Here is a 21,581-nt window from a genome sequence, read left to right on the forward strand (position 1 = left end):
TCTGGTGAAGTTACAGATGTCCAACTTCCTATCCTGTGGGAAGAGCGTACAAATAAAATTGCAAGACAACTCTAATGTTACTTAAAACTGCCAATTCTTACCTCATTTCAATGTCCCACAAGGCTGCATCATCACTTATCCAGGGATTGGAAGGCTCAGCAGGAGTTATAAAGGGGTCATATTCCACGTACTGCTCTGTGTAGGCTATTAAACTGACATATTAAAAAAAAAATAAAAATCAGTGCCTGAATACTCAGTCACAGAGCTATAGTTTTTTTTTTTTTCCTTTCCTTTTTTTTTTTTTTTGTGATTTTTTTTTCCTTTTTTCCTTGCTTGGATCATTCAGCACCCACAGGATTCCCTCTTCCCAGGGAGGGTGTATGCAATGATTTCACCCACAAATTCACTACAGCATTTTCCTCAAGCTTGGCCCTGTCAAGATGCTGACAAGAAGCTTGATGTGGCAGCAACTGAATTGATATATTAGGACTTTGTGCAGGGAGCAACATGACTACGAAGCATGTGTCCTCTTCATTTGTTGCATGCCGCTACTGCCTCTTGCCCCCTTTTTATATTTTTGCAAAGACTTCTGCACCCACTTACCTTTATGCATTGTGAATAACTCATCAAAATAGAGTACACATACACCTGTGAAGGATCACAGTCCTGAGTGTCAGATCTTCACCCTATAGGTTGTTTTGTCGTGTTGGTATACTATTTAGCATAAAGGCTCTATTGCAATATACTTCAATGGTAGTTTACAATAATTAATTTAAACATGTAGTAACTTATATAGATATTGGAAAACCACCTAGCATTTACACTAGGTTTGCTTTGTGCCTAGTTAGTTAAGAAATACAGGCTCTAATCCTAAGAGCTTCCTGGGAAAAAGGCTGTGCTTGAACAGGCGACTCAGGCATTCCACTGGGGTTGGGACCTGGGGGCAATTTTACAAAAGGTAGATGGCATACATGAAAGAATCAAAAGAAATTTGTCCTAGCCTACATGTGAAATACTCTGAGGCACTTTTTCATTTTTCTGTCTCTGTCTGACAACTAATTAAAGAAGTTAATTGAGTCTCACCATACTGAACAACTAATCTACTTTCACTGTGATTGTCCATGGTCACTTTACCTCTGGTCTTCCACATCTCAAAAAGGCAAGAGCACGAAAAGACCCCGTGAAACAAAGGGCCACAAAAGGCAGAAAGTTTCCCTGACCTGCTCTGCAGTAATTATTTCTTTTTATTTGTCCTAGCTCGTATCATGAGGCATTAAAATCATACACTTTTGTAACCACAGCAGGTTCCCATTGCCCCTCAGGGCACTCAGGGCTGTCTCATCTCATTTCATTAATTACATTTCATGACTGCTGTGGGTCAAGGGTTGGAGGAGAGAGCAGCGTCCAATTTCAGAGAGCAGCAATTCCTGAGACATCAATGAGAGAGAGGGTTGGTTTAAAAAAAAAACACAAAAAACAACAACAACAACAAAAAGGATCAATCAGGAGGTATCTGCTGTGAAATTTTGAATTGCTCCTAATAAAATAATAAGGCGGCATCAGAGGTGCTAAGAAAAGTACCAGCAAAAATAAAAGGGGAAAAAAAAAGCTACATTAAATGAAAGAAGGGAGGATTTGCTGAACACATTTTGCTGATTCAGTATAATGACAGCAGCTGAATCATTGTCTCGTTGTCTAAACAAGGCTACAGTGGGAATCCTACGGGAAAGCATTTCTGCCAAAATGCAAACCTGGACTTTTGGCCTTTCAGGTGCTGCAATGTAATTTTGGCAGAAGAGATGGTGGTTAAGAGTTCGCTGAAGGGTGCAGAGCTTGCACTGAGAACCTGACTGCCTCGCAATCAGGGGGGCCTGCTAAGCCCTCATAATAATTTGGGGAAACTGTGAGAATAACAGAGATTTGTGACAGATTTTCAACTAGGGAGCTGAGATTACTTCCGGTAGGAAGATGCTCAGGTTTTCCCCAGCCATTTCTATAATGCCTCATGTATTGGGATTGCAGCAACACTACCTGATGCGGTCAGGGAAAATAGTAGGTAGAATTTATTCACAGTTTTGCTCAAAAGTTGTCAAATCTCATTGCCAAATCCTAAACCTGACAGCATCCAAGTCTCCCAAGTGGGCAGAAAGGATGTGGAAGGAAGATAAACTGTTTCCCAGGTGCCTGGAGCAGGTGAGGGATGCCTCTGGCCCAAAAGCTGGGCCCAGCCTGAAAAGTGCCTTGCTAGTAACAACACCTCCTTAATCTGCTCATGGAGTGTGCATTCAATGTTTTACATGCAGCTTTCAGTCCACACAGGTTTCATTTCAGGCAACAGATCAACTTAGGCTATCTAAACTCATTTCCCCCCACCCATCCCCACCACTGCTGAGCTGCTTGACCCATCAGCCCATTCCCACCCCTTCCCTCCTGCTCCCAGACCATCCACCTCCAGGCTGCCCTCCCTGCTGCTCCTCATGCCAAGCCCTGCAACACTACAGCCTAGGACCCTCCAGCATCACTGCTACCCACAGCCACTGCATAAAGAGCCCCAAGCCCTTCCAGACCAGGACAATTATTTACTGTCCAGTTTTATTGAAAATGAATGGATTTTTTGTTTTTTGTCACTGACATTTGTAAAATCAGTATAACTTGAACAACAGATCCAAGTTATATCAGTCCTGCCACGTGGACAGGACCTGATGTTCAGAAGTCAGTGAGTTTTAGTGAGCCCCTCTTATTGAAAAAATACCTACCTAGAAAAAATTCAAGCAAAACACAACCGCTTGCCTGCAAATTACCAGCCTGGAAATTATTAGTCTCAGTATATTAAGGTCTCTGTAAGTGAATTCAATACAAAAATGACATTTTCGGTAAAGGAAAAATTTATCAGAACAGAACCAAAAAGCCCAAAACATAAATATTGATGCACTACATTCAATAGAACAAAATAGTGTATGCAGGATTTCAGGAAGCCTCTGACTATTTCCTTTTTAACTGGATAAATTTTCATTTAAATTGTTAAACTTTATGAGCTACTAGGAACTTACTGTTGAGCTCTTGCTATGTAATTTGCCTAGTGCAGTGTACACATCGTAATTACAGGAGCAGGCATGGCAGAACACAAAATTTTTTTGGGTAATCTCATTTTAATTTGTTTAAATAAAAAATCTTTTGTTATTTCTCCATAAGAAATCAGCCCTTATCATGCCCATCACGTTCAAGACCGTTTTACTCTAAAAGCAGTTACTGAAAACCGTGCTGATCCCCACATCTGTCTTAACAATTTCACTGCAAATGTGCAGAACTTACAAGTATCTATCTGAGTAAAGGAGCAGTCATTCTCAGGAAGCTAAATCTGAGCTTGTTCTTTATTTGTTCATAGTTTCCTATCAGGACTAAATTTTCTGCAAGCCAAATTGTGCCTTGATTTGCCTCTGTGAGAAATCTACTTCTATAAAACCCTGCCTTGGGTAGTCCAGATACAAACCTAGTACTTTCCATAGGGTTTCATGTGAGTAAGTGAGAGCAGAAACTGGCCCTACAACCCCGGTAGGAATAAACTCCAGTATGCATATGAACACCACACACAGCAAGATGCAAACACAGTACCAGTTTAACAGGAGATGAACAAAAGAAAAATGGATGTTTTTGAACTGAAAGAGGAAAGACTTTTCTGTAAATGAGCTCTAGGCTTGTGAAGGGGTGGGAAACAAAAGCCCAGCAACGGTTCTTTCCTTTGTGAGTCATTTCTTTTGCTTTTACAGTACAACATGCTCATTTTTCACCCATTTTTTTCTGCCTTCAGTGGCAGAAGGGTGAATGCCATGTGTCAGTGGTCAGCAGACAGGCAGTATGGTTGAGCAATGAGGGAGAAGGATTTGCTGCACAGAAATGGGACCAGCCTTTGTGTGTTCCTGCCCACTTGCTGTTTCTGGAAATGGCAGTTTTGAGATGAGGAAGTAATGGGAAATAATTAAAATGGCTACACTCACCTTTCTGCTACTTTGGACATCTTTAAACAATGCCTGTCTATCTGCAGGTTCAGAAAAGTTATCTGAGGAGAGAGATGACAAGGACATTAAGAATCCGGGAACTCCACAGCATGCATTGATCATATCCCAACCCACTATTGATTTCTCATTCCAAACAGCTTGAAAGTAACTCAAAAAGAAATGAGACCCTTCCCTAGGTAGTAGAAGCAGCTTATTAGCTGCTTCCACCAGGAGGCTCAATTTCGTGTGGCGAAGTCCCTGAGGGGAGCTTCCCAAGAAACATTTAAAAGTAGGAAAGGCACATAGCCGGGGCTGAGGCTGCTAGACAACTCAAGGTTCAATGTGATCCCCATTTTATAACACACATTTCCATCTCCCTAACCAAGAAAGTTACAGGCTGGGAGATGAGTGGTTGGAGAGCTGCCAGGCAGAGAAGGACCTGGGAGTGATGGTGGACAGTCGGCTGAATATGAGCCAGCAGTGTGCTCAGGTGGCCAAGAAGGCCAACGGCATCCTGGCTTGTATCAGAAACAGCGTGACCAGCAGGGCTAGGGAGGTGATCGTCCCCCTGTACTCGGCTCTGGTGAGGCCGCACCTCGAGTACTGTGTTCAGTTTTGGGCCCCTCGCTACAAGAAGGACATTGAGGTGCTTGAGCGGGTCCAGAGAAGGGCGACGAAGCTGGTGAGGGGCCTGGAGAGCAAGTCCTATGAGGAGCGGCTGAAGGAGCTGGGCTTGTTCAGCCTGGAGAAGAGGAGGCTCAGGGGCGACCTTATCGCTCTCTACAGATACCTTAAAGGAGGCTGTAGTGAGGTGGGGGTTGGCCTGTTCTCCCACGTGCCTGGTGACAGGACGAGGGGGAATGGGCTAAAGTTGCCCCAGGGGAGTTTTAGGTTGGATGTTAGGAAGAACTTCTTTACCGAAAGGGTTGTTAGACATTGGAACGGGCTGCCCAGGGAAGTGGTGGAGTCACCATCCCTGGAAGTCTTTAAAAGACATTTAGATGTAGAGCTTAGGGATATGGTTTAGTGGGGACTGTTAGCATTAGGTCAGAGGTTGGACTCGATGATCTTGAGGTCTCTTCCAACCTAGAAATTCTGTGATTCTGTGAAAGTCATGGTTTTACAGTACGTTTCTACTGTGCTATAAACTAGCTCTTCACAATCCTCTGTAGCCTATATTGCCTACAATGGTAAAAGCTCATGAAATGTAGTGTTCCAACTTAGTTCAGAAGTTTTCCCTAAAACTGGCAGCCTAAGAAACATGTCTAATGGCCTTTACTTAAATGCTGACCCACAGAATCTTGCCCATAGTTCAGCGAGTGCTGTTTGTTGCAGGAAAGCAATTTTGAAGAACTCTGTGAGCAGGAGCAAGGACACACAAGTTGTCTGGCTGTTCCTCAGGGTGATTCTTAGTTTTCATTCCTCACAGTGATTTTTCCCAGTTCCCCAAAAGCTTTGACAGTACAGCCTGTAACAGTCACGCACCGAATGATGCTTTTCCTTGCCCACCCCCAGTCTGTGCTTTGAGCATGCTGGTTTCTTCCCTAGCCTTTGTTGATGTCCACTTTTCTGACATCCTCAGTGATCTGGAAATGAATTTGTCTACTCGCCTACAGACAGAGTAATACTAGAGTCAAAGATCAGTACTGCCCATAACATGTATCATCACATCACTGCTGAATTAATATGCATCTTTAAATATCTACTGCTTTACATAAAGCACATAAGGATCAAGCAGTTAAAAAAAACAGTTGGTTTTACCGATTTCTCAATAACATTAATGCTGCATCTCCCCGATAAGAGCTGTCTGATTTTTCTAGATGCACTCAGTCTCAAGAGAGTTGCCATGTAGCCATCTTCTTACCTGTTTCCGGAAATCCTCTTTTGTAGTTTTGCGTACAGGTTGGGAGGGCACGTGTACGGGGCTTTGGGGCTGAGACTCCTCTGTAACCCCATACACTGACTGCAGGGAAGCAGCAAACAAACAGAAGAGATTATGGCCTTTTTCCCTGTTATGCAATGAGGAGAATTGCAGTACGCAAAACAGTAAGACAACAAGCCAACAATTTCCTACTGTTTATTTTCATGCAGGTCAACAATCATTCAGCCTGGAGCAAAACTGACAGATCTGACTGCGCTGCAGATGCCTGCACTTGGGACATCTGCAGGCATGCCAGCGGGATGCTTGGGGCTTCCTGCACAGCCTGCTTTCCAGCAAAACTCTCTCACCTGAGACGTTCCCATTATGTGTGAGGTGGCTGCTCTGTGCTGCTGCAATCTATAGGTCTGTTTCACAGTAAGTAGAAAAAGATTTATCTTAAATATTAAGATACAGATGATAATTTTTAGGAGCTCTGAGGGCTTCACCTGCCAATATTTGCAGGATGAACCCTGGGAATGATCACTGTGGTGAAATGAATGGAGAAAGAAAGGACTAGAACTCAATCACAGGACATTTTCTTCCATTTGGTTGAATTTCTCGTCATAAAAAACTACACATTGAAGAAAGAGCTTAACCAAGTGTCTATAGGTAACCTACAGATTGACTTGTAGCCATTTGTTTTCTGGACAGAGACTTGCACTGAAAGTAATACCAAGTACCCTGTCGTTCAGTACTTCTGCTTTTTATTTAATGTTCAAAAGAGACGTGAATAGCTCTTCTGCAATTTAACTACCAGGAATCTGGTGACACCTAATCACAGATCCCTAATCTGGTGTCACCTCTAGAACCAATATATATCTAGAAGCTAAGACTTGCTGGAAGTCAAAGGCACGAAAGCTGCTAAAGATCAAGCCTTTGAAATGACTAAGACAGGTAAACAGCTCTGAAAAACCTATGCCCAAATAATTTCTGAAAAATGGTACCTAGGCACTTTTGCCAATTGATTTTAGTTTTATGGGAGTGCAAAGCCAGCAGACATTTGGGGCACAGAGTTTCTTATAACCTTCTCAGCTTTGCCAGTCACTCCGTCTGTACCTCTCAGTTGGTAAAACTGCAATAGTAAATTCACCAATTAGATCAAAAATGAACTGACACTTGCAAACCACTTTTCGTTTCTGTTATGGAAGTCTGATATACTATAGGTGTTAAGTGTGATTTACATTAAAAATAAGGAAAACCAGAAACTCAAACTGACCTTTTTAACCTTCTGTGGATTTTTCATACGACGACACTTTCTAATGTCCATTTCTGTGGTGTTTACGCAACCTGGCTGAAAAGAGATGGTTAAAAAAAGATAGTTATCATGCTACTACTTTCTGTTTACAATCTACACATTACCTTACCTTCCTAAAATATACAGTTAGATCTTGTCTGAAAGTCTTTCCTTAAGTTTACATCCCATAAATTACGCTTGCTAAATAAGAGAGTGCATATACCCAAAGTTGGCATCCCAGCATCAAATCCATTTGCTCATAACTTTGGCACTAAGAGGAAATACCTCAGCTAAGAGAAGAGCTTTTTCTAGGAAGCCTGTGCCAAACCGGGTAAGCTGCTTTTCTTTTCATATGCACAAAAAACATCTTCAAAACTTCACATTTATCGTATATTTCTAAGTCAATAGTTCCATGCATGCACAAACCTAAAATGTCTGAAATAATCTTGTGGCAACTTGTTTTGAATTGTGAGGAAAACCCATGTGGTGACTTTAAAGGCAATATCTTTGTGCAATTCATGGCACAGTGTTTACTAGCATTAAAACTTTCCTGTCAAAACCTGGAAAGCCTCATCATTTAAAAAGAGCTTTACCACAGGCCTGTGCACATCCCAGAATGCTCTCTCCTGGCTGTCCAAAATTTTCCTTTCTGTTTTATCCTTTTTCCTGTCGATTCTGAAAACAAAAGCATAAACATGAGTCACCACACAACTAATGTTTTCTTCCTTGTTATACTTCCTAGATGGGGTTTTTAACCCAACGACAAAAAACATTTTTTTGGTGTAGAAATATCACACACTGTCTTGCAAGGCCATGTGTCATGAACAAAATATGTCACTGATGTTTACTCCAATACATGTCAAGAAAAATTTTCCTATTAAAATGGAAAATTTAACCTTAGCATCTCTTTTTTTCTTTCTCCCCCCCCCATCTGGTGAGGAAAATGCCCTTTCCTGACACACTGTCCCCAGATCTGTAAGTTCACGTTTGGCTTTGGCTCTGCCAACACCACCTGGTCTGTACCTGTTGGCACCTCTTTATTCCGGGTGTAGGCTCACCTTGGGAGGCTCCATTGCACCCAGTGGCACAACTGCTATGACTGCAGACTCCTATGGGGCAGCTATCTGAGGCATCACCTGCAGTGACAGCACAGGCAGCACTTGGGGTCACCTCGGGGATTCCAACAGCCTGGCTCTGCCTGTCCCGGTGCTGGCAGAGGGCAGGGCGCCAGCACCAAGGGACAGGAGCCGAACTTGCCACATGGCGCCGTGCAAGCCAGCACTCATCCAAAGACACGTGATGGGGTTGGCACAGGCCTAACTTGGTAATTTCAGCCCTGATGCAGCCAGTACTTCGGCTCACTCAAAGCGCACACATCAAAGGCCACTGGAGGTTGTTCAAAGCATCTGTTCCCCTACCTCTCAGCAGCATCTAGCCATTCACATCTGGTGCTTGGCTCTACACGTGAGCACAGCAAATCACCACCGGCTTGCAAAACCCGCCTGCAGAGAGACTAGATGAGACGCGGGAGGAGGAACTGCCCTCCCCTCCAGAGCAGACTTGAGAAGCTGACAGTGTTCCTGTGCTGCCTTCCTGCACAGCTGCCACCAGGCATAATGAAAGCAGCGAGGGCAAAAGAAAAAACCACCACGCAATCTAGAATTTCTGACCCACAGGTTCTCCCCCCCCTGTTTTTCTCTTGGAGAAGCAGTAATCCTCAGCTGAGTCTATGCTAGAAATGTATCAAGGGGATAGGAAATGGGGGACAAACTGAAGTTTCTGAGCACCCCTTCCCTCCCCACAAAGACCTCAAGTCCTCCACAGTTACCTGTCCCTCTCTGAATAAGCTGAGATGAGAAACCAGCTCCGCATGAGCTCTGTCCCCACAGAAAAGACAGAGCAGCCACCAGACAGCAGTCGCTGTACTGAGCTGAGTAGCAAGCACAGACACCCAGCCCAAAACCACTTCTGAGCAGTCTTCATGCCCAACCAAAGAGGAAGGTGAAGCCTTCTGCCTGCATCACCCTGCAGAGCACACGTGAAGAGGAGACACTCTTCAGAGGCTCCAAGAATTGTCTACATGGGTACTTTGTGCTAGACCCAGATTCTTCGCTTCTGTCCCCAAACTTACTGATAACTCAGTGTTCTGCATTTCAAAAATATGATAAAGACACAACATATCTAGAGGCTCTGTGGCTGCAGTTTTGGAGCACTACAACAAGTTTCCCTCAGAAGGTGTTTTGCTTTGAAAATACTGCGTGGTCATTGATGTTCTCCTCACTTTGTGCTGTCCCTCATTTAGTGTGTACAACCTGAAGGTTGGTATATGAGCGGAAATCCTGTGTGCAGACAAAGATGTGGGAGACAGAGCAGAACTTGATAACCAGAGAAAGGTTTCCAGGTGTTTTTGTTTTCTCTTAATTAATTTGCTGCCATGCGTTACACCATGAATTCCAACCCAACTTTTCTTCATGAAAAGATGAATAAGTAACGGTGACCATATTAAAAAAAAAAAACCACACACACACGGAATTTAAATGTCTTTTAGGTGATAATTTGTGCTGTAGACAGAATACAGAATTTTGTTTAGACTTAGATTTTATTTTTCCTCTTGGCAACAAACCTTTACGTAACTGAAAGTACAATTGCTATTGTAACTTCTAATTTTCTCTTCTAAACAGAAAGCTGGTATTCTGTTCAGAAAAAAATCCTTTAATTACCTTGTTATTTTGAGGATAATTATCATGTGATTAAATAGTGCGTAATTACAAGATGATTAAGCAAAGAATTAATCAAAATTCCAACGAGTTAATCAAAGATAGAGACCGATCCCTCAGCCACACCCTCAAGAAATATTATTCCTTAACTTTTTAGCACCTGATGCTGAAAGTGCAAATTCTTTCTAGTGACACACACTGTCAGTACTGGTGTTCTGATGTTCTCTTCTTCGTCAACCTTTCAATTTTACTGGTGACAATTACATGTACAAAATGGACACTCAGGCTTTTAAGTAGACTAGTCTAGAAACCCTGGACCATACCCATTTTGCAGCACTAATGACAACATGCTAAAAACATTGAACTGTTTTCAGAAAGATGTGAAAAAACGTGGATTTCAGTTATATGTAGAAAGTGGGAAGAAAAGGATTACATACGAATAAGTTTCATGTAAGCGGCACTCAACTCTTTACACAGTTAGGAGCACAAGCTGCAGAGCAGAGAACAGACGTACAACTGAGCTGACTGGGGAATGGTATAAATGAGAAAACTAAATACGGTCTGCTGTACATACCACCTTTACAAAAGTACTTTTAAGTAATAGCATTTATGAACTTCGAAATGCTTAAGCACAGAGTTACACAGACAGATGACGAAGTTTTGTTCTTTCCATTTATTCGAAACAAAAATACTATACCAAAGTACAAGCAGAATGTGCAAGTGAATCGCCCAACCTCACACAGACAACTCAGGCTCAGGAACTCCCGACCAACATTTCTACACACTGCTTAGTTGCAGTAAAGACAGTGGCAGAGAAGTTTTATCCTCACAGAGCCCCCCTCCCTGCCCAGCCCCAGATACTGGTGCAGTTCTGCTCCAGGACTACTCACTTCACTTGGGCCTCAGCTTGCATGAAGATGAATTCCCATTTCCTTGCAAATGCTCTCTGAAGTCTTGCTAAGTTTTCCTGACAAAAGATGAAAATAGTAGAGAACAATTAATTCTGGTAATTATAGCAATTGCTTGAGAGCATAGTTAGCATGTTGGGAGTTTATTTTAATTTATTTTAAGCTGGAAAATTCAAGACATGGAAATCAGCATTGGTTTCAGGTGAATTATCCCATAGGCAAAGCAAGGTTTTGACACATCTTTTCAGTCTGCAGCCAAGAGAACCGTGTCAGGAGAAGTAATAGAGTGTGATGAAGACAGCCTGAGCTCTATTAGTAAAATAATGATGGAGTTGTTCCCAAAAGATAGTACTGAGAAGATCTGCAAAGCTGACAACTTTCATTTCTGAGAGCAGATGGCTGCCACCTGCACGTTTTCTTCTCTTCCCACTTTCCCTTGCTCCCCCTTCTGCTCTCTTCAGGCTTTTGCTAAGGTGCAAAGCCCGAGCATCCCTCGCTCTGCTCAGCCCTGGTCACTGCGGAGAGCACTGCGCAGCTGCACAGCACTCAAGTCCGGGAATTGCCAGGATGATTCACAAAAGGAAATGGCTTGTTTGTCTCCACAATGAAAATAGCTAACTGTAGGGACCAGATCCAGATGCAGCCTTTCTCTGCATCTGAAATAAGAGCTCTGGTCTAGATCCATTATGGAGAGCATCATGATCTGCACATTTGGAGATGGATGTGACATTCTCACAGCTCAAGGTCAAACTCAGGACATGGCAGAATTTCAGGCACAAATGGCACCCTAAAGTCACATATCCACAACTGCTTGGAGAAAGAGGCCTATGAGACCATTAACCTGACTCTCTTAACCATTACAGCTGGTTCAACTGTTCCAAATTTTCCTTGAAAATGAACACTGTTAGTTCTACTGCTGTTCTTGTTAAGTCTATTCTCTTTGTTTCAAGAAAATGCCTAAGCACAAGCATTTCAATGCTAGGAGAACTCTCCCAATTTTCACTTTGATCTGTCATATAACACATAGCTTGACTCAGTTACCATCAAGTCCACTCAAGAGTTTCATTCTTATACATGGAGGAAAGCAGTTAAGCAAATGCTTTACAGCTGCACTGAGCTGCGATGATTTCCTTTACTGTGAACTACTTGTAATATCTGCAAAAACAATTTTTTGTGGGTTTGATTTTTTTAATATTTTAAATCATGTTCACATGTGCCCTCTGGAGTAAACATGCTGAAGCCAATGAAACATCACCAAGTGAAACATTATTTGAATCATGCTCATGTTTGGCCAATTATAAACTAAGCTAAATGCAATCACGCAAGCTTAATCATATAATGAAGAACCCTGCTTTAGCACTATAAACTGGGGGTAGGTGCCTATGAGTGATTCAAGCAGAACCTCAAATGAGATGCTGTCCTGAGATGCTTTTTAGTGATTCTCTTTGGAAATGCCAGGTCAGTGCTGATGCCTGCAGAGAAGCATCCTACGCTAAATTACCAAAAAAATCATTAAACGTATGGAATTCCTTCCCATTCCTGTATGCCTATTTCTCTCACTTGTGCTCAGCTACATCTCCACTGCTGGGTCTGCTTCAGCTCTCATAATGACTAGGAAGAGTTGGTGCCGCACTTATCTGATTGTCTTTAATTAAGAGAGCAAACTTTGAATGCAGAAGCGATCTCTAATTGTGCAATGCAATATTCACAAGAAAAATGAGAGACTGCCAAGATCTAATTATTTGCCATCACTGGTGCATTGCTACTCTCAGAAGACAATGATGTGCAAAAGTACTTAGTCGTAGCCTCACTGCATGTGTGTGGGAGTGTGTGCTGCTGAACAGCCTTTTTTTTTTTGCTTTATGATAGATCTTTAGAGTACTTGCAAGTTAATTGGTTGGCTGTGAGCAATTTTAATGGTTTTAATAATGAAATCAACAATATGCGGAAGGAAAAATTCAGCAAAATGAGGTATAAATGCATATGGACTATTATATTCATTCCTTTATGTCTGTACTTTGAGATTAGAACTCATGGGAAGTCTGGATACATTAGACAAGTGCCAATTTTTGCATGCTCTTCACTGGAAGGACCAAATGGTGTATATATGTATCTGTGTGTACAGAAGACCTAAAATTGTAGAAGGCATGGAAGAAATAAAAAGTCTACTCTAGGAAAAAAAAACAACAACTTGCAACATATGCAATACAAATGTGTTCATCGTAATAAACATGAACACACAAGTCCACTAGAACCAGTTTTGTATACAAAGACTCCACTGAAACACTCCACACTGGAAATTCTAGTGTTACACCATTGAACTAGAAAGCAAGAAAAAGGCTATATGATAGAAAGAAAGTTCAGCTGGTCAGCATTACACTGCCAGCATGAAAAGAAACCCACTCCAACCCTACCCCTCCTGCCTTCATTTTCCTATTCCTATAGACCCAAACCCTGCACTATCTGAAGCCGATTTTGGGGATTTTTTCTTTTTTTGATAATAACTTCATAACAGAAAACACGCCCTGAATAGGCCTGGTTCATTATTCTTACATAGTGCACTGAAAACACAGTCCAGGCTTACTACCTGAAGATTTTCCCTTTAAGGTCTGCAACTGTATGCTATGGGTCATTAGCAATTTAATTACTTAGTAATGCACATGAAAATCCACCATTTTGTGTGTTGGTATCTGCAATATAAACCCGGACCTGTTAACTGGAAACAGGAGGCCTATGCAAGCTTTTGTGTTATTTGCTGCAGTCTTGGAGGGCTGGCTACAACAGAAGATGCTTTAACTGGAGATGCTGCAAAGCCAGTGACATTCCCCATTCACCTGCCTGATGTTGTCTCCAGATCAGCCTTCACACAATTCTGACAACTTAAATAAATAATAATAATAAAAAAAGACACAGGAAAGGCTGACCCCAAAGCATAAAACTGCACGATTCAGTTGGCAAACAAAGCCCTCCCCCTGTACCCCCACACTTTGAACTCTAGCAGCAGTGTACCTACGGCTTCATAATCCGCCAGCTCCAGCCTGGCTTTGTTCTGCATGGTCCGTTTGCAAAGATAGATGGCTAAAGGGAGAAACAGAACGGAAAACAATTACAGACAGATTATAAGTACAAGATCTTAAAAAAATAATAATAATGTTGGTCCATGTATTGTTCCTTCTCATCAGAAGGCAACACGAACCAAGGAGTGAGAGGGCTGAATACTCAGCTGACACTATATACTAGCAATCTCAGAGGCCTTAAACATCTGGGATATCTCATTTAAAAGTGCTGAGAGTAGATGCCAGGACCTAACGAGACGTCTGAGAAAGGCAGAATTACTTCTGGGGCTGGTAAAAGATTTAGTGTTAGCAACCTGCTCTTTTCAGCACTTTAGGAATACGCCTGCCAAAGTGAGCAGCCTTGCATACCTCTGCATTTCTTTTCCCCTAAAATAAATAAATAATAATAATAATAAATAATCAGGATATTGGAATGAAAACAGAAATATGGGCTATATCTTAAAGGTACCATGTGACATTCTTTCATCTGCCCCATCCACATATTCTATAAATTTCAAACTGTTAGGAAAAGCCCTCTCCCTTTTCACCATAAGCAGACACTGCCAAAACTGATGTGGTTTGGGATCCCAAGGGTCAAGAGGAGCCCAGTGCACGATTACAAACCAGTCCCAGGCTGCCTCCTGGACAGCCTCAGCTGGATGGCCGGCTCAGCTCAGTTCTGTTACGGGCTGAAACAAGGACCCCAGCACACCATGAGTACACGGGCGGATCTGAATTGCATAACAGAGGTCCAGTACTCTCATTATGGGATGGATCTGGAAGTAAACTGTACAGCTTCCTTGTGTTTTGGCCCTCTCTCTCATGTTGCTGTGGCAGGTACAAATCATGTAGTGTACCAAATGGTGAGGTGTACCAAACTGGACTGGGGCAGAATGCAAAGCTCCCTCTACAGAAAACGACAATAAATCTTTTTCAGAAAACTTCAGCTTTGAAAACCATGGAGTTTTGATTTGCTGATAAAAGCAATTTTCTGACACCTCCTCTATTTAAAATATGAGAAAAATGGTGCTTTGGTGTAATTCTGCTCTATGCTATTCCTATAATTTTAACATTCATATAATGAGCCTACATTATGCATGGTAACCAGAATGGAGCAGGTCACGTATATTTATTTTCAAACTTCTCAAAAACAACTTCACTTGTAAGCCGTTTACACCACCAAATAAATTGAGAGCCAGTCATCTCGCAGTACTTCCTCATGTGAGGCAGTGACCTGCCGTTAGCAAGTTCATTCCTGTCCTGTGAGCAGATCCATGCAAATAAAAAAAGTAGGAAGAGCTGCTGGGATTTCAGCTTTATTTGGGCCTACTGCTTGTTTGGGATTATTTCCTGGGAAGACTCCATCTGCACAGACCCCTGATATGCAAAGGCTGATTATAAGCATATGTTAGAGATTTGTGGGATAGATGAAAATCTGTCACTACAGGGCTCAGAGAGCAGTTGCATCTTGTCCAGCTGTGGGTCAGCTCATACAGGGCTTGATTTTGAGGAGTATTGTTCTATTCAGTGGCTTTGCAGCACAATAACCTGACAGTGAAACCCAGTTTCTTATCAGACACTACGGGAAAAAACAGAACTCCCCTCTTAAAATTGTTATTCTGATATTTACAGAAAATGTGTTTAGTGCAGTTCAGACACATATATGGTGACTGCTTGTAAAATCTGGAAATTATTTTGCACATAATGAACAGCAACACATTTTCTCCTAAGCAGTCGCCTCACTGGGATAAACACATAAGTCTGTATTAGCTTCCCTGCAGATGAGGACTGCAAATGAACTATCATATGACAGACACCATTGCAAGCTACTTCCCCACCCCAGCAAATGATTTCCAGAATCCATAATGGTGAGTAATTATTGCCTGGGAAAGAAAAAATTATTATTCAGGGAGGAGTTATAAACTGATCTTAGATTATGAGATATTTCAGAAGAGGCATTTCCAGAAGCTCCTGCTTTATGAGCACGCACATGGATTCACTTCCTCTTCCAATGCCACACCAGGATGCACCAATTGATTTTATCATTTAGCTATGAAAGAAGTGTAGTTCTGGAAGAGACAGCAATATTGCACGGAGACAGCTAAAGATAACAATACTGACATATTTTCTTTATGTATTATCACTGTCTGCAGGCATTCACATGTTTAATACCCCATGCTGCAGTTTATTAGCTCATAAACCACGCTCAGTCTTCTCTTTTTACCAGCTATCAGCTGGTAATCTTAAAAAAAAATAGGAGGAATAAGTCTGATGTCATATATCACGGAAGCTTAACTATGGGTTGTCATCAGTTATATACTGGCTTATTGATCAGCCAGATGAGTGCCCAAATGAGGTAACTTTTTATTGATCAACATATCAAATTCAGCTACAGATCAAAGTATATTCTCCCACAAAAGCAATACTGATATTATTTAAGATTCCCGAGGAGCAATATTCTGCTTGCCATAAATCTTGCTGAAACGAACAGAGCTATTGGAGAACGAAGGCAACAGTACGTAACATCCCGGCCCCACTGAACTCATAGGCTAAAGGACATTTTTTTTCCCAATCTCAAACTTTGTGTACCAACTTTCTGCAATGAAATAATTATAGCCTCACCATAATCTGTGTTTTCTGGTTCCCAGCAGTTTGAAGGCCAAAAGTACGGTGCCTAAGAAACAACATATGCATGTTCATAATTTAAGAGATGAAAAACAAATCAGATGCAGAAAAATATTTTGAGTACAAACAGAAGAATCACGAAGTCTAAGGCCCAGTCTCTGCTCTAAGGGGAAACATTGCTACAGGTCTGAGGAAAAGTGAGGATGCTTTTCCAGAACGGTATCATCACCAACATTCCTCACTGAAGGCAGAGGCACTGTATTACTGATTGAGGATGTCCACCCTGATGACATTTTAGACGGTCTTGCCATCTTATCTGAATATGGACCTCTTACTCTCTATCCCCAGAACCTCCTCTTTCCCCAGAAATTCACAGTCACCCAGAACCTTTTTCTTTTTGTTAGGACCATGAAAAAAAAAACAAACAACTTTGTGGCCTTTTATATACACCACATACCACTTGTTTTTTTTTGGAGCAGCTACCAGTGTGGTTGACAGCCAACAAAACAATTCACTTTTAAAATAAATCAGATGGCAGAGCTCAAAACTCTTCTGATTACAGTTGTTTTGAAAGCAGAAATCCTGCTGAGTTTACTGGTTTTGTTTTCTGTCCAGGTCTCCATATTGCAGTTGCTACAATTAATTACAAGATTACATGTAGCTGCATTTCAATTCTGACACAAATGAAAAATAATGTGACCGCATAAATTACAGAACAGTGTTTTGCATTACTGATGCAATTCCACAAAAGAGCACAGGACATCACATGTATACAAAGACGATTTCTTGCACCAAGGCACAGCGAGAAAACACGGAGGGATGCAGCAATACACAGTTCAATGTTCCTCACTGATATATATTCCCTGAACTTCACAACATGACAACTGTTAAAGGATAGACTGATGTTGATGTAGAAAGCAGCAACAGTGGAATAATGGAAAAAAAATGATTTTATCAGGTTATTTCTGCAGAAAGCTGCTGAGGAGAACTGTTGCAGGAAACGACAACAGGCAAGCAGTAAGCAAAATTGCAGGAAAAGATAAGGGAAGAAAAAAGAAAAGTCAATAAGCAGTCAAGACTACTTGATGACGTTGTTTACAGGGGCTTAAAATAAGAAAAATAAATTAAATGATACTCTGCTTTTGAAATCTGGCTTTTGAGAGCTGCATGGGACAGCTTGATAACTTAACTTCCTATGGCATCTCTCTTAAAATGAACAAAAATGCAACTAAATAGGCAATCAGCAGTGTCCCTGCTTCTGCCAAGTCTTGCATGATAGGAGGAGTAGGACTTTGTGAAAAGCAAGGGGACTGTCATGAAAAACCTTAGTCTGAGTGACACCAGGTAACCAGAAGGTGCACAGAGATAAGGGGAGGTCTGCGATTTCCTGTATTTTTTTTTGTTTGTTTTTCCCTGTGCTGTTGGTCTTATATGATAACAAAACCACATTAGCAGTAGGTCTGAGAGCCTGAGCAGCAGATGCAAAGATGAGAACACGATTTTCAAATAAAAGCTAAAAAAAACCAACAAACAAATAAGCAAAACCAACAACAACAACAAATGAAAAGGAGGAATGGTAGAGTGAATAGAAGAAAGGTCACAGGAAAGATAAGGGAGCTGACAGAGATCATGTAACAGAAAAACAAATTCAACCAGCAAGATTAGACAGTAGGTTTGAACTTACTGCTTCTTTTAAAGTTACCCAATCTGTCTAAAATAAGTTGTGGCAGCACAAGCTTTCGGTTATTGAGGAACTTGACAGCAGCAGATTTTGGAAAGAGCATTGAACTCCAGCACAGGGTGCTTTAAAAATTGGAGGCATCCAATCTGGGGGCACAGACACTACGGGATAAAGGTGTCTCAGTGAAGGTGACTGACAAGGTCACACATCCTCTGTAAAAGATATGAAACCTGAAGTTTGCCCCCTCCCACCTCAATCTGTTACCAGGAGAGGATAAAAACATGAATTTTCCGCTCTACTAGAGCTCAGATGTCCCGCTCCAAAGTTTGCCCTTGCCTACTTTGGACAGAAGGGTGGCTACTCAGTTCTGCAGTAGCCAGCAGAGAGCAGAAAGGGCCACAAGGAAGGCTGAGGGCTCACCAACCTGAAAACGATAGAACGTCCCATCATCTTTCAGGGTAAGGACGTGGTCTGAGATTGGAAAGACGTAACCCTGTGCAGCAATAAGACTTCCCAAGTGTATTGCTTCCCCTGTGAACGAGAAGGAAAAGAGAAAAGAGCAGCGATACCTCAGGATGATGTACAACATACAATCCTCTGCTTTCAGCAGCAGGCCTGGTGATGACTTGCATATGACCTTATGCTCACAAGCTACGTTGTACCCGTGCTGCATCCTTACACCTTCCAGTGGAATCACGCAAAGCAGGAGAGCAGAAAGCAGCCTTACAATACAGATGAAACATTACTCAAACATTTAACCTGCTGTTTTTGTGTATACAAAATGTCTCGCACCAATTCAGCTCTAGAATCTGAATTTCACTTCAAAGCAGATTATCCACCACAGGTGACAGCTGACAAGAAGCCTGCTCCATCAGTGAACCCCACTTGCTTCTGCCGAATTAGAGGAACATCTGCAGCACCAGATCATTATTCAGCATCTTTGTTCATAAAGAGAAATCCTAACGCTGCAGCACTGCCATTTGTTAGAAGAAGCGGTGCTGAGGTAAGAGGTGCTAGCATATGTTAGCTCTGCCAAGGCAACCCTCACCACCACAGAGGTACCTCTGCACAGATTTTCAACTGATGTCAACTGTCAAAAGCTGCACCTACTTTCTCAGAGTTGCAAAATACACATCAGATGATCATGTGTGCCCAGGCAGATAATAAATCTATTGTCGGCAGCTGAAGTGCAGGTTTGGGATTTGACTGGATTCACGAGAAGGGATGTGTGGAGAGGGTTGCTCCATGTGAGACAACGCTGCCTCTATTTCAGGTTTTACATGGTGACAGCAGAAACAGACTGCGAGATAAGTTGTTGATTTTTAGTCTTTCTAGGAAAGAAAAAGAAACTTCTGGACCTGCAGAAATCATTTCTTTCTTTCTCCAATAGTTCTCAGCTGTGCTGAGGTGATTTTGTTTTCTCTGAAGTGTGAACTATTTGGACTGCACCCATGCACTGATCACAGTTTATGGCTCACTATTCATGTATCTATCTGACACAATAAATCAGCAGCCACCATCTGATCCCGTGCTAGTGCCCATGGCATCCTTGACCAGCATGCCCTGTTAGTCATGGCTACCTTTCTCCACACCATGGAATCCTGTCACTGTTTACCTGGTTAGCCACACACATCTACCAACTTCCTTTCCAGGTCTGGGAACAGCCTTAGAATAAATCAGACTTTCTTAGCTAGCAGCAGTTTCACAGACAGGCTAGGACTCCTACAAAGCGCTTTCTCTGTGTTGTAGAACAAGGTATTAGACTTAATTAAGTTGTTGATTCTTATCTGTTTTCCTCCTTCTTTTCTTCAAATGCTTAAATCCATCTTGTTGTTCTGGTATATACACCGCAGCAAAACAGTACCCACTGTCCTACGGCACACACACAATACAGATTAAGGGTCTGTTTGTCCCCAGCTGTAGTCACCTTACCTGGATCCTCGATGCTGAGGTTCTTCATAAGCCACTGTACAATATCAGCACCTGTAACAACAAAACAAAAAGGAAATATAAAAAGAAAAGAAAGCACTGAACACCAAGACCAAAAGGTTTCTGAGAGCCCTAGAGAGAGATAACATTGAGATGAGATACAAAAGAACCGACATGAATTTTTTCCATTTTCCTTTTTAGCTCTACTGAGATTTCAAAAATGTCCTTCCAGTGCCACACTGTAATTATATATTTATTGATAGGTACTAAGCCCAAGTACTCCCCTGTGCAATGGCAGACTTGCTATACCTTAAGTCAAATATTACTCTAATGGTTCCATGTAACCTCTTCCTTCCCAGTAGCTTCTGTCACCTCAGCATACGGGGAACTGTTTCTGAAAGCACTGCCCAGCAAGGGAACAAAGGAGCAGTTACTGTCACCTTGCACCTTTAATGTCGGGGGCAATCATCTGTACGTGTAGAACTGAGATATCAGTCAAAAAAAACACAGTGAAAAGTCTAGCACATGTCAAAGACAAGTGCTAGAAAGTGGGACTAAGTGTGTCTGAAACCAAGCCACTGCTGAGCTGGCACTCGCTAGTGATCCCACCAGCAGCATGGTGGCCAGGAGCAGAGAAAAAGGTCTTTAGGTCTTTAAGTTCCATCTTTTTTTTTTTTTAAATTATGTTTTCAGGGGTCATCAAGCAGTAATAAAACTTGTTACGATCTTATAAACAGTGGTTTAGGATCCCTCTGTATGCACAGTCAGTGCTTAGCACACTGAGCATGGATAAGAAATACCCATATGGTCATGAGGACACAGAGCACATACAAACATTGGACAGATCTTAGAGCCATTTTCCACAGGTGGGAGCCACCTAGGAGCGCTGTGTTGTGGCTGGGCTGGTGGTAAATCTCTCTTGGTGATGTCTTCTTCTTCTTCTGGCACTAAGGAACTCGGATGACCCGCAACCATTCACACGGCAGAAACCCAACAGAGCCCATTTGAACTAATTTACAGCCTCACAGACCTCAAGAGTCCTAGCTGACCACTGCTTTAGCTCATTTTCTCACACCCTGCATAAACAATAGATAGCCAAGAAATCAGCAATCCTTTCACTAAAGTAACATTACACAATTGAATAACAGAATGCATTGGCTCTCACCCATAAAACGTTGTGCTTTAATGTCTGGTGCAATAAACCAGATTTGTAGTGAGCCCTGACTTGTCCACGGACATCGTTCTACATGTTCAATACGTGGGACATTTTCTTGGTGTTTTGCTGGCAGACAAAAGCATGTAAGGCAGGGTTTGAGCCAGCCAGAGATGAACTACCCCTGGCCCAGATGTGCTTTCTAGAGCTGAGCCCAGCCGGGTCACAGTGTCTGCCTCTGAAATATCATGTAGACATACTGTCACACTGGCTAAGCAGCAAAGACTCAGGAAGAGTTGAGTAAAAAATTTACTTAGTAATAAATTTACTTAGGAAAAGAGTTCTGAGGGAGCCAAAACTAC

General features: G+C 42.0%; 1 protein-coding gene across 11 annotated transcripts in view; it reads right to left on the bottom strand.

The window, feature by feature from the left end:
* RGS6 (regulator of G protein signaling 6) overlaps nucleotides 1-21,581 on the bottom strand; it is a 280,872-nt gene that overhangs the window by 57,906 nt on the left and 201,385 nt on the right. For 10 of the 11 annotated variants that reach the window (XM_068684076.1, XM_068684074.1, XM_068684073.1 and 7 more), the window contains 10 exons: nucleotides 20,070-20,120; nucleotides 18,562-18,668; nucleotides 16,454-16,505; nucleotides 13,789-13,853; nucleotides 10,758-10,834; nucleotides 7,744-7,825; nucleotides 7,133-7,207; nucleotides 5,860-5,958; nucleotides 3,996-4,057; nucleotides 102-212 (listed from right to left, as the gene is read on the bottom strand). In XM_068684076.1, coding sequence (XP_068540177.1) covers nucleotides 102-212; nucleotides 3,996-4,057; nucleotides 5,860-5,958; nucleotides 7,133-7,207; nucleotides 7,744-7,825; nucleotides 10,758-10,834; nucleotides 13,789-13,853; nucleotides 16,454-16,505; nucleotides 18,562-18,668; nucleotides 20,070-20,120 — 781 coding nt within the window. The remainder of the gene's footprint in view (nucleotides 1-101; nucleotides 213-3,995; nucleotides 4,058-5,859; nucleotides 5,959-7,132; nucleotides 7,208-7,743; nucleotides 7,826-10,757; nucleotides 10,835-13,788; nucleotides 13,854-16,453; nucleotides 16,506-18,561; nucleotides 18,669-20,069; nucleotides 20,121-21,581) is intronic. The other variant, XM_068684075.1, reaches the window with a different exon arrangement.

Source organism: Anas acuta, chromosome 5, assembly GCF_963932015.1.
Source record: "Anas acuta chromosome 5, bAnaAcu1.1, whole genome shotgun sequence".
NCBI classification, from domain to species: domain Eukaryota; kingdom Metazoa; phylum Chordata; class Aves; order Anseriformes; family Anatidae; genus Anas; species Anas acuta.